Raw genomic sequence first — 17033 nt, 5'->3', positions numbered from 1 at the left:
TCGAGTTTTACTTTTGCAGCTGACATTTGGACATTCATGTTTACCTGTTTGATTTGCATTTTAGTTGTGTTCACGACGGTCTGTCTCACTGAGCAGTGAATTTGCAGCAGGAATTATTTGGGTCTGTGTCTGGCCTTTTCATGGGCAAGTATTTGTTAAATTAAGGTACAAATATATTAGGAAACTGAAAGCAGAAAAAAATACAATGAAAGTAATGCTTTATTTGTTTCTCTAAGTTTGCCAGTGCCTTTGGTCCTTTTCTTTTATAGTTTTGGTTCAGAATTCCCATAATGGGTCTTGAATTCTGAAATAAATCACTTAGATTGTGTGAAAAATATTTATTTAGGAAACAAGATTATATGGACCCCATTGTAATTTATTCTACATAGCTGGAAAAATAGAATATGTTTCAAATTCTTAGTCACAAAGTAATTCCTGAAGTGATCAGATTTGAAAGTTTTAAGCCATAATATCCATACTTAATAGACTAAAAAGTTGATCTTGTTGATAAATGAATTACAAGTTTCTTCCTTTGAAGGTTTAGTCAGCTACATTTTGTAAATATCAAGTGCTAAATAAATAAGGAAAAAGCATTGGTGCTGAAGAAAATGAAGAGAAACCTAAATGAAAATTCAGCCCGAAGTACAGCAGGTAACAACTTTTTATTTTTAGGTATTTTTCAGATACCACATAACACATGTATAGTTACTAGGAACATTTTGGAAAGAACTTTTAAAGGGATTAAACATTTAGTTTAGACTATTTTCTTTTTATATTCAAAAGAGGTAAAGTAAGTTTGTCAAGGCAAAGGACTTGGTAGTAGAGAGGTGAGAGTAAAATGAACATACTGAGATTTAACTTCTACAGAACTTACGTGATTGATTTAATCATGCTTGTAAGCAGGAAAGAAACACATTTTTGTGTTTTTAGAAACATTTCTGTTTTCTAATATTTTGTATTTATATTTTCTCAATTATAAGGTGATGTAAGGGTAGAAGTCAAGAATGATGAGAGCCAGGGAAATGATTGTAATGTACAATGAAGACCATAATAATAATTTATGGTGGACATACCATATTCTAGACACTTAATCAGAAGTATTATTTACTCTTTATTATCACCTCTGTTTTCTAGAAAAGAAATCAAGGCAAAAAAACCTTAAATAATCTACTGAGTGGTAGAAACAGGACTCAAACCTAGAAATCTCTGATTTTAGAGTCCACATTCTTTTGCTTCTTTCCTTCTCAGTATGTATTATGGACACAAAGAATTTAAGGAAACAGCTTACATTTAACTTTGAAGTTATATTTCAAATTCACTTTGAAGGCATAGTTAAAACCCAGACAGCCTGATTCCAGAGCCTTTGTGATTCTAGTTTTTCATTAGAGAGTGTCCAGAGTTAGTATTCTCCTGCAGTACAGCAAGACAATGGTAGAGTGTCAAGAGTTTCGGAACTGAGATTTAGGAACTTGGGTCCTATCTAGGTTTTTCTCGTTCTTGCTTTGAAGACCTCTTTTGACCCTGAATTCCTTTGTAGCTTTTAAAGTTTGTTTATTTATTTATTTGACTGGAGAACCTGTTTCTGTGATCTGGAGGAAGTGGTGATAGTATTCATTTTCACTGGATTGGATATTGTCACTCTTTTAAGACAGTAGTTCTCAACCTGTGAGTTGTGATTCCCTTGGGGGGTCACATATCATATATTCTGCATATCAGATATTTACATTAAAATTCATAACAGTAGCAAAACTACAGTTATGATGTAGCAATGAAATAATTTTATGAATGGGGTTACCACAACTTGAGGAACAGTATTAAAGGAAAATAGCATTAGGAAAGTTGAGAACCACTATCTTAAGACATTTTAAAAATGATCCATAGAAAAATATTATTATAGATAGTTAGGATGTTTGTTAAAAATTATAATTTTGGGTTCCAGACTAAATATATTGAGATAAAATTTTTCAACATTGGGGATTTTGACCTTGGAAACCCACTTGTTAATCACAATTCTAGGAAAAAATCTTAGTTAAGCTGAATTTTGGTAACTATGGCTCCAGAGGTTGGCTGGCAGTCACTCTAAAACATGGTTAGATTTTCAGAAAGCATGGCTCAAAGTTTCTTCTTTCTTAGTCTAATATATTCTATAGGTACTCTGCAGCTCATAAGGAGCTAGACAAGTAGCGGAGGGACATAAGGAAAAGAAGTAATTTTTGGAAAGGTTTTAGAAATAAAAACAGATAGGAATTGCTTACAGTAAAAATTAAAGTGATAAGATAGACTAAGAAAGAACTTTTGAGACACTGGTGAGCTATTTAGGACTTCTGAAAGATTATAAAAATCATTTCAAGGGCATATAAATATACCTGGTGTATTAGCATATAGAAGTAGGCAAACTTTCCAGCATTACACATTGCTAATGGTAATTACTTTAGAAGTAGATGTATTTATTTATCTGCTTTATACTAATTTATTGGTATATCCAATGTAGGCTGTTTGCCTGTGCCATTGTTCAATCAGAAAAAGAGGAACAGACAGCCATTAACTTCTAATCCACTTCAGAATGATCCAGGTTTCAGTACTATTTCTGACAGTTATGGTTCCTCTCCTCTACCAACAGGTAAGAAAATGAGTAAGGTGAAAATTTCAAGAGACAAGAATGAGGGTTATAGAAAGTCTGTCATTGCAGGAAGTCCCTGCTGCTTTTCACTGCTTAGACAATAGAGATTACTTGGCTCCTTCTGGGCATTCCAGCCCAGGAGTTTTGAGTTGCCTTGTCTACAAGGGTAGCTTAGCATTTAAATAGGGAATCTTTTTGTCTGGAGCTTTGTTCTAATGAAGTAGAAACTTACATTACAAAGATTATTTTCTTTCTCAAAACATCGATTGCTGTGACTTACATATTTGGTAGGAAAGAGTGGAAGAAGTTGAGTTATCTCAGAAATAGGGATAAGTGTATATACAAATGTAAGAAAAAGTGGAAGAAATAGACTATAGAAAAGGCCAAGCCCAGGAATTTTTGGTGCTTGGCTCTAGTCATTGCTTTCTCAGGACATTTTTGCATGTCTTTCTTTCTTGTCTCCCTTATTCCTTTTCTGAAAATTCTTAAGTTGAAAATTAACTATTGAGTAGGAGATGGGCCTTTAGGAAGTGCTAATAGTTGTGAGGACTCTACCTCTATGTAAAGGACTATCGAACATAAAAAAGGAAGAAGGAGAAGTATGTTTGCTGCTTCTGTCTTGTGAGGATATACTAAGTGAGACTAATGCTGAAGCAGAGAACATGTTTTCATCAAACACCTGGTTTGTTGTCACCTCAATCTAATATAGTTTAGTCTCCAACATTGTCAAAAATTCCTATTTGTAAATTACTCAATTTAAGATACTTTGTTCTAAGATACTCTCATCTAGAATGCCTGTATATAATAGCTGCCATTGCTGGGAGTTTACATATTCTAGCTCTGTTTCTTAGAGATTGACTGCCTTTTTTTTCTTTTTTTTTCTTTTCTTTCTTTTTTTTTTTTTTTTTTTTTTTTTTTGAGACAGGGTTTCTCTGTATTTCTTTGGAGCCTGTCCTGGAACATGCTCTGGAGACCAGGCTGGCCTCAGACTCACAGAGATCCACCTGCCTCTGCCTCCTGAGTGCTGGGATTAAAGGCATGTGCCACCAAGGCCCGGCTCAGGAAGCTTTTAATATGTGTCACCTGTGAACTAATAGCCTATAGTGGTGAGTGTTGGGAGATCTTAAATGTTTGTGACTTAATTTTTCACTTCATTTATTTATTTGTGTATGTGTGTGCATTTGTGTTCCTGAGATGAAACTCAGGTCATCATGCTTGATAGCAAGCCTTCCCACTATGCCATCTTGTTCACTGGCTCAGTGTGCATTGACTTTTTTATGTACCTCTGGAAGAAGGCACTGATAGGCAGACATTCTGATATAGATTTGGTAGATTATGTTATGTACATTTAAATTTTTGGGACAAACTTCAAAATTTTTAATTGAATCATGTGAATATAATATTAAAATGTTTTTACATATAGCAATATTCATATTTTAAATTTCATTTAGTGTGCTTCCATAGACTTCAATATGTCATTGGTTTTCTTCCACACTAGGGATTTGAAGTACAAAATTAACATATAACATTCCCATTTTAAAATTTTAATTTTATTATTAGTATGTAAATGAGTACATGTGCATGCATATCATTATGGTATGTGTGTGCAAGTCAGAGGACAACTTTTGGGAGTCAGTTCTCTCATTCCACTGTGGATTCTGGTATCAAACTCAGAATGAGACTTGAATGGCGAATAACTTTCCTCACAGAGAGCCATCTTTGGCCCTCATTCCTTTTTTATGGACAAAAAGTAGAAAATGGACATGCATAACTCAGCATTCATCTTATTCTCCATCACTTAGAATCTTTCTCACCATTTAAAATGTTTTTTAAGTAGCTGAATACTAATTTGAGAAATTACAAGTGTTAACTATTCCACAGAGAAATAGGAATTTTTATCTTGATCTATTAGTCTGGGATAAAATCAACTTTTCAAAGGAGAGTATAAGGGAAGAGAGAGATAGCTCAGAGGTTAAGAGGGATTACTTGTCTTTCAGGGGGCCTGATTTTGGTTCATAGAACCCATGTCAGGTATTTTACAACCTCCTTATAACTCCAACTCCAGGGGATCCTCTTGCCTCCATGAACAGCATGAGTTCTTATGCACTATGCCCCAAAATTAAAACATAAAATAAAAATCTTTAAAAGTAAAAAGAGTAACTAGAACAGAATAGAAAATGTCAGTGTATATCATGCATAGTAAGAATTAGATTTGATGTTAAATTTTGATATTTTATCCTCTGATTCTGTGTCACTGTTAGTCTCATATACTAGCTATCTAGTTACCAGTTATATTTCTTATGTTGGGGTAGAATAAAGTTTAGGGTTTGACTAAATTTATATTGCCAATTACAAGGTTATGATTGTGGAAAAGACAGATTAAACTACTGCTTTTACAATGGGGAAGGAAGATGTTTATAAAATTAGACAGGCCATGACAAATCCTACAACCAAGATACAGACTGTGTCTATATCTTCGACTTGTTAGAGCTCTCAAATTAATTAAATGTTAGGAATTAATTTGAAAAGGATTTCTCTTATTTTCATCTGTTCTTATATTTTGAGATTGGACATGGGAAGTTATGAATCCAGAGGTGACTCCTTTAAAGAAAACAGTGAATACAGGGTATGTATTAATATATGAGTCAATAAATAGTGTCTGTTACTGACTGATGTTACTTTTCAGTATACATTTTACATTTCTCAATTTGAAAACAAACTATATTTAAACAAGATTTTTCCTTGAAAGGCAAATACCAGCTTCTGCTTCTTATCCCCTGAAAAGTCAAGATTCTGTGCCTAAATCTATTCAGTCAAATGTTGAAAGAAGCCAAAGTGGTTGGGGGTAAGTCTGCCTATGTTTTTTCTTCTTTCCTTAAAATTTTTTTTTTCTAGGAAGATCGAGTCAGGGTAGGAATAGAAGACGAGAGAGAGAGAGAGAGAGAGAGAGAGAGAGAGAGAGAGAGAGAGAGAGAGAGAGAGAGAGAGAGAAGAGAGAGAGAGAGAGAGAGAGAGAAGAGAGAGAGAAAGCAAACATAAAAGAGGAAGCCATTATTGGTTTGAAGAGAAAACTGAACCTAAAGAAAGCTCTAGAGACCTACAAGACTGCTGCCAAAATTTTTTTTTCTTTCTTAGAAATACATTTAGGAAATCTCTACATTAATAAATAACTGGTATTTGAATATAATCTGTATACACCTTCCTATATACTTTAACTTATACAATGTAATGCATATTAAATGTTACATAGTTGTCATGATGTACTTAAGTAATAATGACAAAGTATATGTTGGGTATAGCTGTAATTTTTCCCATATATTTTTGATCTGTAGTTTCTTTTGATCTGTGGAAGCAGAATGTGTGTGTGTGTGTGTGTGTGTGTGTGTGTGTGTGTGTGTGTGTGTAAGGCTTAAACTGGATAAGAGTAGTAGGTTTCATATAACTTTTTTCATATACTTTTTGTCTTGGTTATGCCCTAGATCTTCCCTTTATGCCTATCCTCATTCCTCCATAACCTCTTCCACCCCTAGTATTCCCAGTCTCTACTTTTATATCACCTATGTTCTGTCATGCTTCTCTAAAGGTACTTTCTCAACATCTCCTTTATAGCTTCTTAGCTTCTATAGGAACTCTGATTCTCAACATCTCCTTTATAGCTTCTTAGCTTCTATAGGAACTCTGATTAAATATATGCATCTAAAATAATTGAAGCCAGATTCACATATGAGAACATAGCATTTGTTCATATGGGCCTGGGTTTCCTCACTTAGTATAATATTATCTACTTCCATCAATTTACTGGAAATTTTCACAATTTAATTTTTCTTTACAACTGAATAAATTTCTATTGTATATAGGGATCATATTTTTTATGATCTATTCATTGCTAATGGACATCTAGGTTGATTTTCTTTCTTTGATACTGTGATTAGACCTGTAATGAATGTGGGTGAAGTGTCTCCATAGTACGTTATATAGTCCTTTCCGTATATGCCTGGGTGATACAGCTTGGTCATATAGTAGTTCTAGTACTAGATTAGAGAATTTCATACACATAAACAGTGAAATATGACTATATATAACACTTATTTCCTACTCCAATTTTTCCATATCTTTCAACTTCATGTCTTTTTTTTTCTTTCTTTCTTTTCTTTTCTTTTTTCTTTTTCTTTTTTTTTTTTTTTTTAAGGCAGGGTATCTCTATGTAGTCCTTCCTGTCCCAGAGCTCATTATATAAACCAGGATGGCCTTGAACACACAGAGATCCCCGTGCTTCTGCCTTCTGTGTGCTGGAATTAACGATGTGTGCCATTCTCTTCTTAAATAATCCACTAAGGTCAATTAGTTGATTCATATGTGAATGGGTGTGAGGCTCCACCGAAGCATGGGAATCTTATCAGATAACAATGATTCTTCTCCAGAAACTATCACCTGCAAACATTTCCTCAGTAGAGAGTGAGGCTAGAGATCATCTATCACATCTATGCTGATCCTGTGCAGGTAACCCCGGCTCCTGTGTTTGTGAGAGAAATTGCCATGTCATGTCCAGAAGATAGCATTCTATAGCATCTCTACCTACTTTCTTTAGGTTCTTACATTTCTAGTGTTTTTGAGAAGCTTCCACACTTAATTTACACAGTAGTTCTATCAGATTGCACTCTCACCAGCACTGAATAAGAGTTTCTCTTTCCCACATCCTTATCAGCATTTGTTATCATTTTATTTCTTCTGACTGTCACCATGGTATAGAATCTTGAAATTTTAAATTTGTATTTCCCTGGTGGTTATTGAACACTTTTAAAAATGCTTATTAACCATTTATATATTTTCTTTGAGATGACTCTGTTCAAATCTACAGCCCACTCTCTTCTGATTTTTTTTTTTTTTTGATGTTTAGGTTTTTGAGTTAATTCTCTGACAGAAATATAGCTGGCAAAGATTTTCTTCCATAAAGCAGATTGCCTCTTTACTTGATCGACCATCATATGCCCTTTGCTGTACAGAAGTTTTTTTAATTTCATGAGATCCCATTTGTCAATTGTCGACCTTATTTCCTGTGCAACTACTGTTCTATTTAGGAAGTCCTTACCCGTGCCTTTCCTTACTTTTCCCTCTAGTACTTTCAGGTTTTATTTTGAGAACTTTGATGCATTTGGATTTTTTTTCAGGGTAAGAGTTAACAACCTAGTTCTTCTATGGTGGCTAATGCATAACAGTCTAATTGACAGTGAGAGTATACCAATCCAAAGCAAAGTTCCATGGCTTCAGAATGACTCTTCTAACTATATAGAGGTTCAATGAGGTGTATAGACTTTAGGTCTAGGCAAGTGCTTGCTTGAGTACTGAATTAATATAGCTTTAAAAAATTTGCTAGTTCTTTATTTGAGTGCTTAAGTGCTCTGTATGTTTTATTCAGAAATCTAAAAATTCTTTTTAGGAGCTAGGATAAATTCTGTTTTTGTTGTCTGGAAGTATGACTAAGATAGCATGTTCTATAGTGAGTCTCAGTGATTGTTTTTTAAATAATAAAAATAGCATGTGTGCAAGGTTACATATAGGAGTGTGATTAGGCAGCTACATCATGGAAAAGCATATCCCAGCATAGGTGATGACTCACAGAAGCTAATTTCTGAGTTTCCTGCACACTTAGCTTTGCCAGAGTGTTATCTCTGCAAAAAATGTTTGCTGCTTATGTAACTGTGGGAAGGGCCTGCATCTTGTGATTTTCCTGAGTCTTGTGAATTTCATTAGCTGCCCAAATTCTTTGAGCCTCCTTTTCCCATCCAGGAAGGAATGTTTCATTCAGAGGAAATAGTTGCAGGACAGAGTGTCCCAAACACTGAAGAATAACAATAATTCTAATATTTTTCTCTTGATACTAATGTTGTTTATGGTATTCATAACCTTAAGATTCATAATTGATTTCTTTTTTCATTATATTCTTAAATTTGTACTTTATTTAACAGTATTTCTCAAACTGTACAGGCCTTATACCCCATAAAACCTAGACTTTTTGCTGATCACTAGATTCTCAGATTCTTCCCACTCCTTTTAAAAATAAAGGTAGGTTGTGTTGATTGCCTTGTAATGCTTGCAGTATTCTTAATGAACTTTTTGTGAGTTGGACTAATTTCTCTTACCCATATAAGTCTTAACTGTCCTGCTTAGGAACTACATTTGTTTGGGTCTTATTAACATCCTACACTGACCAGCATTTATGTCATTTAAAGTAATATGGTAAATAAATGCTAAAATACATTGGGTAATAGGGTTTTGGAAAGCACAAAATTTTAAATAACCTTACAGGCAAGCTGTAGCTTTCTTTTTTTTACTTTGCAGAAAATTTCAAAATAAATGTATAAAGAATTAAGCAAAAGTTCTCAAACTATTTTCATTTGGTGATTACTGTTATATGAAGGCTTGGCTATTGTAAGCACACGTTTGTAGCTCTGTGCTCTTGAGTTGGGAGATGAGACAAGTGACTTGCTGCTGTATATCTTTGTATGAGTTATTACTTCCCTAAAAGTTGTCTCTTCATCTGGAAAGAGAAGTAATAATATATTGTACCATTGTGTAATGAATGATTTGTTTGAAATTTCTCACTACTTAGTAGCTGTAGACTGCTAATTGTTGCTAATTAATCAGTTGTTCCTAGATAGAAAGATAGAGAATTATGCTTTACTTTTACAGCTACAGAGGTGACAACAGAAATACCAGCTTGAGAACTTGGGATAAAAATGATTTCCGACCTCAGCATAAAACAGCAAGCCCAGCCCCAAACAGTGAATTCAATTCTTGTGCAGTGAATTTGGGAACTCAAGGGCAGAAACAGTTAAGAACACCTGAATTTCCTGCCTTTCATGGACACAAAGAAACTGAAGCACTCAGACAAACATGCTTATCAAAACTGCCTGGCTCTGCAGTGAAAGGCCCAGAGAGAGCCAGTGCACTGCAGGCATTTAAGCCCAGTTTTCAACAAAATCAATTTAAGAAAACAGTGTTGGGTGACACTCCAGGAGAAAATGCTCTGAAGGTAAGCATTTAAATATTAATGGATGGCTTATTTACATGTTTATACATGTGTAGTAAGTGTTTAGAAAGATGCATACATGGTATATGCAGATTCATACAAATATCCAGTTTCACATTGGAGTAGATGAATGTTTGTTTCTGAAATGTCAGATCTTTTTTTTAATAGTGGCTTTAGAATTTCTTACTGGGTCTTTGTTTTTACTCTTTTAAGAAATTATTAAGGTAACAATAGTTCATCCATTTCTTGTAGAAACAATCCATACTTTTTTATTGTCATTCTCCCCCACAAGATATCAGAAATATTTTCCTGCAAAGTGCCAGATAACAATATATTTGGCTTTATGAATCATACTGTCTTTATTGTCATTATTTTAGTTTATGACTGAACTCTGCCATTGTAACTTGGAAGCAGCTGTGGACAACACACTAATGAATGAGCATAGCTGTGATTCAGTACAAGTTGACACAAGGAGATTGTTGGATTTGGAATGTAGGCCATAGTTCACTGACTTCTGTTTTATAATCTGGTCCTGTACTGTGTTTCCTGCCTTCTACACCATATTACAAAGTGCTGTTTATCCTGAACTCTTCATATTGGGATGAATATGGTGTATACTATGATACCTCTCAGCTTTGAGTTCTTGAGAACATGCTCCTTTTCCTCAGCTGCATTTCTAATTGCTCTTTGAAATGTTTTCTGCATATGTGCAGGTTATCATTTCTCTCTCTCTTCATCCCAGGGCCCAGTAGATTGTTCCTCTCCGCATCTTTGTGCTCTGGAGTGTTGCATTTTTTTTTTAACCTGGTCCCTCACTCTGGGGCCTTTGTTTGCTGGCTTCTACTAGAGGTCAGCCATATGGGGGTCATTAGGAGGATGTAGATGTGGGGAGAGGTGGAGGTTTAGTTTTCTACCTACTTCAGTATCATAACAGTTGCAATGTCTGTGTCCCTTTGAGCCTAGCTTTCATGGTCTTGGTCATTTCCTCTTTCTCCCTTGGCCCTTTCAGGTTGTTACTGCTGATAGTGTTTGGTTGCTTAAGTGCTCTGTATTTGTTCTGACCATAATCTGAACATCATTGTGTTTAGCAAGCTATTAGGATCAATTCTATTTTTCTTTATTTTCTGGAAATATGACTAAGGTAGCATGTTTTATAGTGATTCTTAATGTTATGCTATCTTGTACACAGAATGATATGATGCTGTCACCCTAGTAACAGTGGCTCATTTTCAAGGAGGCATATTTAAATCTTGCTTAGGAGGGTGAAGATGGAGAAAGTTTGAAAAAAATTTCCTCAGCCACAGAAAGGAAATTATGCTCCCCACCCTTGAAAGTTAGTATATTTTTTGCTTATTTTTTGTTTGTTTTAAGACAGTGTCTCACTATGTTACCCTGAAATTACTATGTAGACTAGTTGGCCTCAAATGCACAGAAATCAGCCTTCCTTTGCCTCCTAATGCTCAGATTAAAAGCTGTATTTTCAGATCTTCAAACAAACAAACAATCCAATAAAGTATGGTGCTGAAGAGATGGTTTAGTGGTTAAGAACACTGGCCCCACTTCTGAAGGACTTGGATTCTGTTCCTACCACCCATTAGATTGCTCACAACCTTCTGAAACTCCAGGTCCAGGGCATTAGCTACCATTATCTGACTTCTGTGGGCACCAGGCATACCCATATGTACACATAAATGCAGGCAAGCAAAACATGTGTAGAGGAGGTTATAGGGCATTTGTGGAGTTGTTTTTTCTCTTTCAATCTTTTCCTGCATTCTGGGGATCAAACTCAGGTCATCAGGATTATATAGCAAATGCTTTACCCACTGGGCCATCTCTTTAGCCACATAGTTCTTATTTAAATACATTCTGGTTTTCATTCTATAATGCAATGCAGTGTGGTGCTGGCTTTAATTTGGGGGATTTAATTGCATTGAAACTTTTAGTAGCTTTTTTCACACATTCTACACGTTTACTTATTATAAGGACCTAGACTCTACATAGTTCCAAAAGAATAAAGAATATAATGAACACTTTTCTATACTTATGTTTTTTTCCCCCAAAGGAAGCCCCCTTCCGTCAGTTAAAGGCCAAAGATAATTCTTTAAGGATCATTTCTGCAGTCATTGAAAGCATGAGGTACTGGCGTGCACAAGTACAGAAAACTGTACTTCTTTTTGAAATATTGGGTATGTATAATATTCCAGGAATACTTAAGTAATACATTTGGATGTTTTCAATGTCATTAGGAATACCTAGGGTATCATGAAGCATAACTCAAATTGGAAAAGATTATGTTTATTTAGGGAAATGTAGGCTGGCTTCAAAATAACAGATGTGTACTACCAGTACTCAGGAAATGGTTAGTAAGTGATTGACTAATACTGTTTGATAAAAATTTCTAGTGCTAACATGAATTAGGACTTGTATTTATTGATGAAGAGACAGCTTTGAGAGATGTTGAATAATTTGCTCAAGGGGAAGGAGATGGAAAGTTGTAGAATAAAAAATACAAACTTGAAGTTATGTGTTTCATAAAACTATAGTAAATATTGAAAATTAGCCCAAAAGGTAGATCTTAGGTGCTTTTACTCTACTCCAAAATGTAACTGTGGAAGGAGACAGGCATGTCAATTTGATTTCCTGCAGTGATGAAACATTTGTGATCTATTTGTTCTCTTTTTCTCTGTTCTTGTACATCTTACATGAATATATTGTGTTTTAGAAAATGAAATAAATAAAGTTTGAACAATGTCACCAATAGTATGAAGCTGAAGACCTGACACTAGAATTCTAATTCAATGGTGTTTTCACCAAACTACAAGGCTTATTTGTTGATATAGTGCATTTTATTGTTATGATAGCTTTGGAATTCAGCCAACCTATACAACACACTGAAAGGATACAATTTCTCTGTGAAATAGCACTGTATAAGTAGAACTGGGAGAGGCTGTAATGGGAAGACACTTAAATATAAACTTTTCTTTGTTAAATTTTTTTATATTTATCAGTATTAATTTACCATTTTTATGTTGCTTAGCTGTCCTGGATTCAGCTGTCACACCTGGCCCACAGTATTCAAAGACTTTTCTCATGAGAGATGGGAAAAATACTCTTCCATGTGTATTTTATGAAATTGTGAGTATTTTAAAGTGTTCTGTTCAATGTCTGTGGCTACCACCACCACCACCAAAACCATAGGACAGTCCCATCACATTAGAAATTCTTTTATCATTATTATTATTTATTATTATTTTTATCCATTATGGGGTATTAATAATTTTCCAGGAAGCATCTTCTTGCTAGTTTGTAAGAAGCCCTATTAGGGTTAGAACAGTTCTTCTGTGACAAGTTATCTGTGTATGACTAGATTATCTTGTAAGCAACACAGAGAATAATATCATTTGGAGTGATTCACGTTTAATTAGTCATATTATAAATTAGACATTGACCTGTAGAGGAAGCAATAAATAATTTTTGACTCATGTTTTGATAAACAGGATCGTGAACTTCCAAGACTGATCAGAGGCCGAGTTCACAGGTGTGTTGGACACTACGACCCAGACAAGAACATTTTCAAGTGTGTTTCTGTTAGACCAGCATCTGCTTCTGAACAAAAGACTTTCCAAGCATTTGTTACAATTGTGGATGCTGAGATGAAGTATTATACTAAAGTAGTAAATGAAATGTAAACAATGACAATATAAACGAAGCGTTTGCTGTTACTAATTTACCACTTGCATGACTTGTTTTTAAAAATCATGCCTTATTTTCTGTATTTCACTACTTTTTATTAAAATAAACCTTTTCTTATAGATTTGACCTAAGCAGCAAGACTAGATGTTTTTAATTTTTAAGTTTTATTGAGCTGTGCTTTACATTTGCTATATTTGAAGAACTACTTCAGGTAAAAAGGCTCACTGTAACAGACAAAAATACATACATCATTAACTTGATTTTAGCCAAAGGGCAGAAAACTCTATCTTAGGTATAGGCAATTCTTTAATATGGAATAATACATTTGTGGTAGCCCACAAACCATCAGATTTCAAAGGACAATGCTGGAGGCACTCACACTATTAGTAGCAAGATGGATATGAGTATTGTTTTAAGTATTATTCTGCACTTGTTACTATATGAAGGTTAGTTACTACATTTATTTAGAAAATGTTTTTATTTGTTGAGAATTTCTTACATTGTAGTTTTGATCATATTCATTCATTTCTCCAAGTCCTCATTCATCCATCTTGGTATCCTCTTTTAAAATCCCATGGACTCCAATTTGTGCTGTCCATGAAGTCTTGATTGGACTTAAAAAATTAAACCTATTGTATTTCACTCCAGTTTTTAGTTAAAATTCAGGAAAATTTTAAGTAGGATTTAAAAGATGTCTGCCTACTATAGCTTTAAGTCATAATGACCATTCAGCATTGACGCCTCAAATCACTCTGGGCTTCTCACTTTTGGTTCATTGCATTCCCTTCTCATCTATGTGTTCTGCCACTCCATCTTTGTCTTTTTCTGTCATTGCTTTTCGAATGGACTCTACAGTCATATTCCAGCTGATCTCTTTTTCTTGGTTTGCAGGATAGAAAAAATGTCCAAACTCCAAGCAGTTTTATTTTCTCCACGAATGCCATAGCAACACATGAGGCATTTCACAGTCTGAAATGCTTCATTCTGTCTTGCCTGTGAAACTTAAAGTCACATACTGAGAAAAGTCTTATTTCCAGTTGCATTATCTGAGAGCTCTATCCATTGGGAGAAATGAGAGATAGGGTCAATTAAATAGGGAAAAGGGGAACCAGTTTATAGGGTAGCTTATTTGACCACTACCAAGAGTGACTTAGACATTAGCATCTAGCACCCACATTTAAGGGTAGACCCATAGACATTAATTCTCTTACAGTTTCAGGTTCTGAAGGTGTGTGTGACTTTCAGTTTATGGAACCAGAGAAACCCAATGCTAGGGCTCAGAAACAGGAATAATAGGCCTGAGATAACCTTGCCACAGTATATATCACTGGTTCTCAACCTGTTGGTCATCACCCTATTGTCAAACTTCCATCTCCAAAAATATTTGCAGTATAATTCGTAACAATAGTAGAGTTAAGGTTATGAAGTAGCAATGGAAATAATTTTATGATTGCAGGTCACCACAACATGATGAACTGTATTAAAGGGTCACAGAGTTAGGATGGCCAAGGACCTCTGTTCTTTTTTTTTTTTTCATACCTCCAAATTTAAGTCATGAACCAAATGTGTGGTCAATTGCAGAGGACTCCTATTATTATTTTTTGTTTGTTTGGTTTTTATTATTATTATTTTTAAATTTTACATGTCGATCCCAGTTACCTCTCCCTCCCTCTCTCCCTTTTACTCTGTCTTCCCCCTCACATGCACCCTGACCACCCTCCCTTCCCACCCCCCACCCAATGAAGGCCAATTTTAGTTGAAATGCTGAAAAGGGAACACAGGGTATGTATAGAATAGGGCATTGCAAATATCAACTATAATCCCATGGTTGTCTTAGTTAGGGGTTTTACTGCTGTGAAGAAACACCATGACTATGGCAACCTCTTTAAGAAAACATTAAATTGAGGGTGCTTACTTTCATTATGGTGGGTAGCGTGACAGAATTCAGGCGACATGGTTCTGGAGCCAAGAATCCTACATCTTGACTCAGAGTCATCAGGAAGTTCACTGACTGTCACTGTTTGAGAAAAAGAACTCAAAGCTGGCTCCCACAGTGACACATTTCCAACAGAAGATGTGGCCTGGATTAAAGGTGTGCCCTTCATCCTTAAGGTCTGTATTAAAGGTATGCGTCATTCAGCTTCCTCCACAAAGACCACACCTCCAACAAAGCCACCCTTTCTTATTGTGCTACTTCTTACATGTTTATGGTGCCAAATGCATTCAAACTACCACAATGATCCAAATGGAATGGTTGATACTGGGAAGTATCTAAGATTTAAGAAGACTGGTTAGGATGATTGTGGGGAACACTATTAAGGTTTTCCTAGAGGAGTTAGAAGCTAGAAGTAATTGAATAAGATATAAATCCATGTTCCTTTTATATTTTGGCTGGAGGAATAATTGAATACAGTGTGGTAGAGTCTCTCTTTTCTCTCATTCCTGTCCTTCCTTTGTGTCTTCATGTGCTTGGGTCCTTATAGTTAAGGTTTTCCTCTTAGCTGGAATATATTTATGGGGAGTTTGGTTGTCCTGAAAGATTCTGCTACCCTTGAAATATTTCTGACACAGTGTCTTTCACAGTGGCATTCAAAGACCACTGATGGTTTTTTGTTCACAGTATAGAAGCTAGGCTGTAATACTCCTAAGATATTTTAGAGTCTTCACAGTAAGGTCCCTGTTTATTTTGGTGGAACAGGTCTCTCAAACTGTTCTCCCCAAATACAGGACTACTGCTGATTCACTAGACACACAATGAATAAGCATCTCTCAGTGAGCTGCTCACTATCCCCATGACCCCCAAAGTACAATAACACACGATCAGAGACTAATCAGTCACTGCTACAGGACTCCAAGAGAATTTGTCCTAGAGAGGTCTTGACTAATTATTTAGTCTTGTTTAATGAGTTCCTCCAGGATCTAGACTCCCCTGGGATGCAGAGAGAGCCCCTTAGGCCCAGGTATGAGCAGAATGAGAAATGTGAGCATGGATGGTAGAAACATAGGTGTTGACTACAGTGGTTGTTCTTCCTATGTCTATTCTGAATAAATGGAACAGAATCTTGGACCAGAGCCCTGCAGTCATCCTGAGACATTCTGGGTAAGTAGGCCAGAAGGTGAATGAGTGAGGTCCTTCCTTCATGTTCCTAACTGGAAGGTCTTAATCTCCCAGGTCTCTTGATATTATGGAAGACATTTCTTTTTTCAGATATGCTTCCAACTCTGTGCCTCCCAAGGTGTTTTACACATTGTAGAAAAGTTATTATAATACTTTGCCACATATAATATTTCTAGTATAGTATTCATTAGTATTACTATGCATTAGTATTACTATCACAAAATTATATCATTTCAACATAGTGATGTTCCTGTCAGGCATTTTATAGAGATGTTCTTGTCATATAGTGGATTATTCAAGTGCCAGTGGTCATGTCAGAGGAGCAGCAAATGGCAATCGACTTCAGGGGATTGGTTCACCAGCATGCAAGGCACTGATGGGTAAATTGGATAGGCATGACCATGTGAGTCTCAGCCCCAGGATGTCTCTTGTTATTGCTGTCTTTGCATGTTTTGTGCTTCCATTTTTTCTCTGGTGTCTGGCATGACATGAATGGGTGTGGGAAGATCCCCATTGCCTTAAATGTATTGTGATTATCTTATGGAAACAACCCATTCTACTTGGCATTTTTA

At 35.4% G+C, this 17033-nt stretch overlaps 1 protein-coding gene across 1 annotated transcript; it reads left to right on the top strand.

The window, feature by feature from the left end:
- The first annotated feature begins 591 nt into the window (after window positions 1-591).
- On the top strand, window positions 592-13339 carry Spata22 (spermatogenesis associated 22). Its single transcript, XM_051181500.1, has 8 exons — window positions 592-651; window positions 2492-2620; window positions 5186-5246; window positions 5370-5465; window positions 9311-9653; window positions 11713-11836; window positions 12688-12785; window positions 13148-13339. The coding sequence occupies exons 1-8, from the start codon at window positions 609-611 to the stop codon at window positions 13337-13339; spliced, it is 1086 nt and encodes a 361-aa protein (XP_051037457.1). The 5' UTR covers window positions 592-608.
- Window positions 13340-17033: the final 3694 nt, after the last annotated feature.

The sequence above is a fragment of the Phodopus roborovskii genome, unplaced genomic scaffold (genome assembly GCF_943737965.1).
Source record: "Phodopus roborovskii unplaced genomic scaffold, PHOROB, whole genome shotgun sequence".
In the NCBI taxonomy this organism is placed as follows: domain Eukaryota; kingdom Metazoa; phylum Chordata; class Mammalia; order Rodentia; family Cricetidae; genus Phodopus; species Phodopus roborovskii.
Note: the sequence above shows the minus strand (reverse complement) of the source record. Positions and strands in the feature narration are given on the sequence as shown.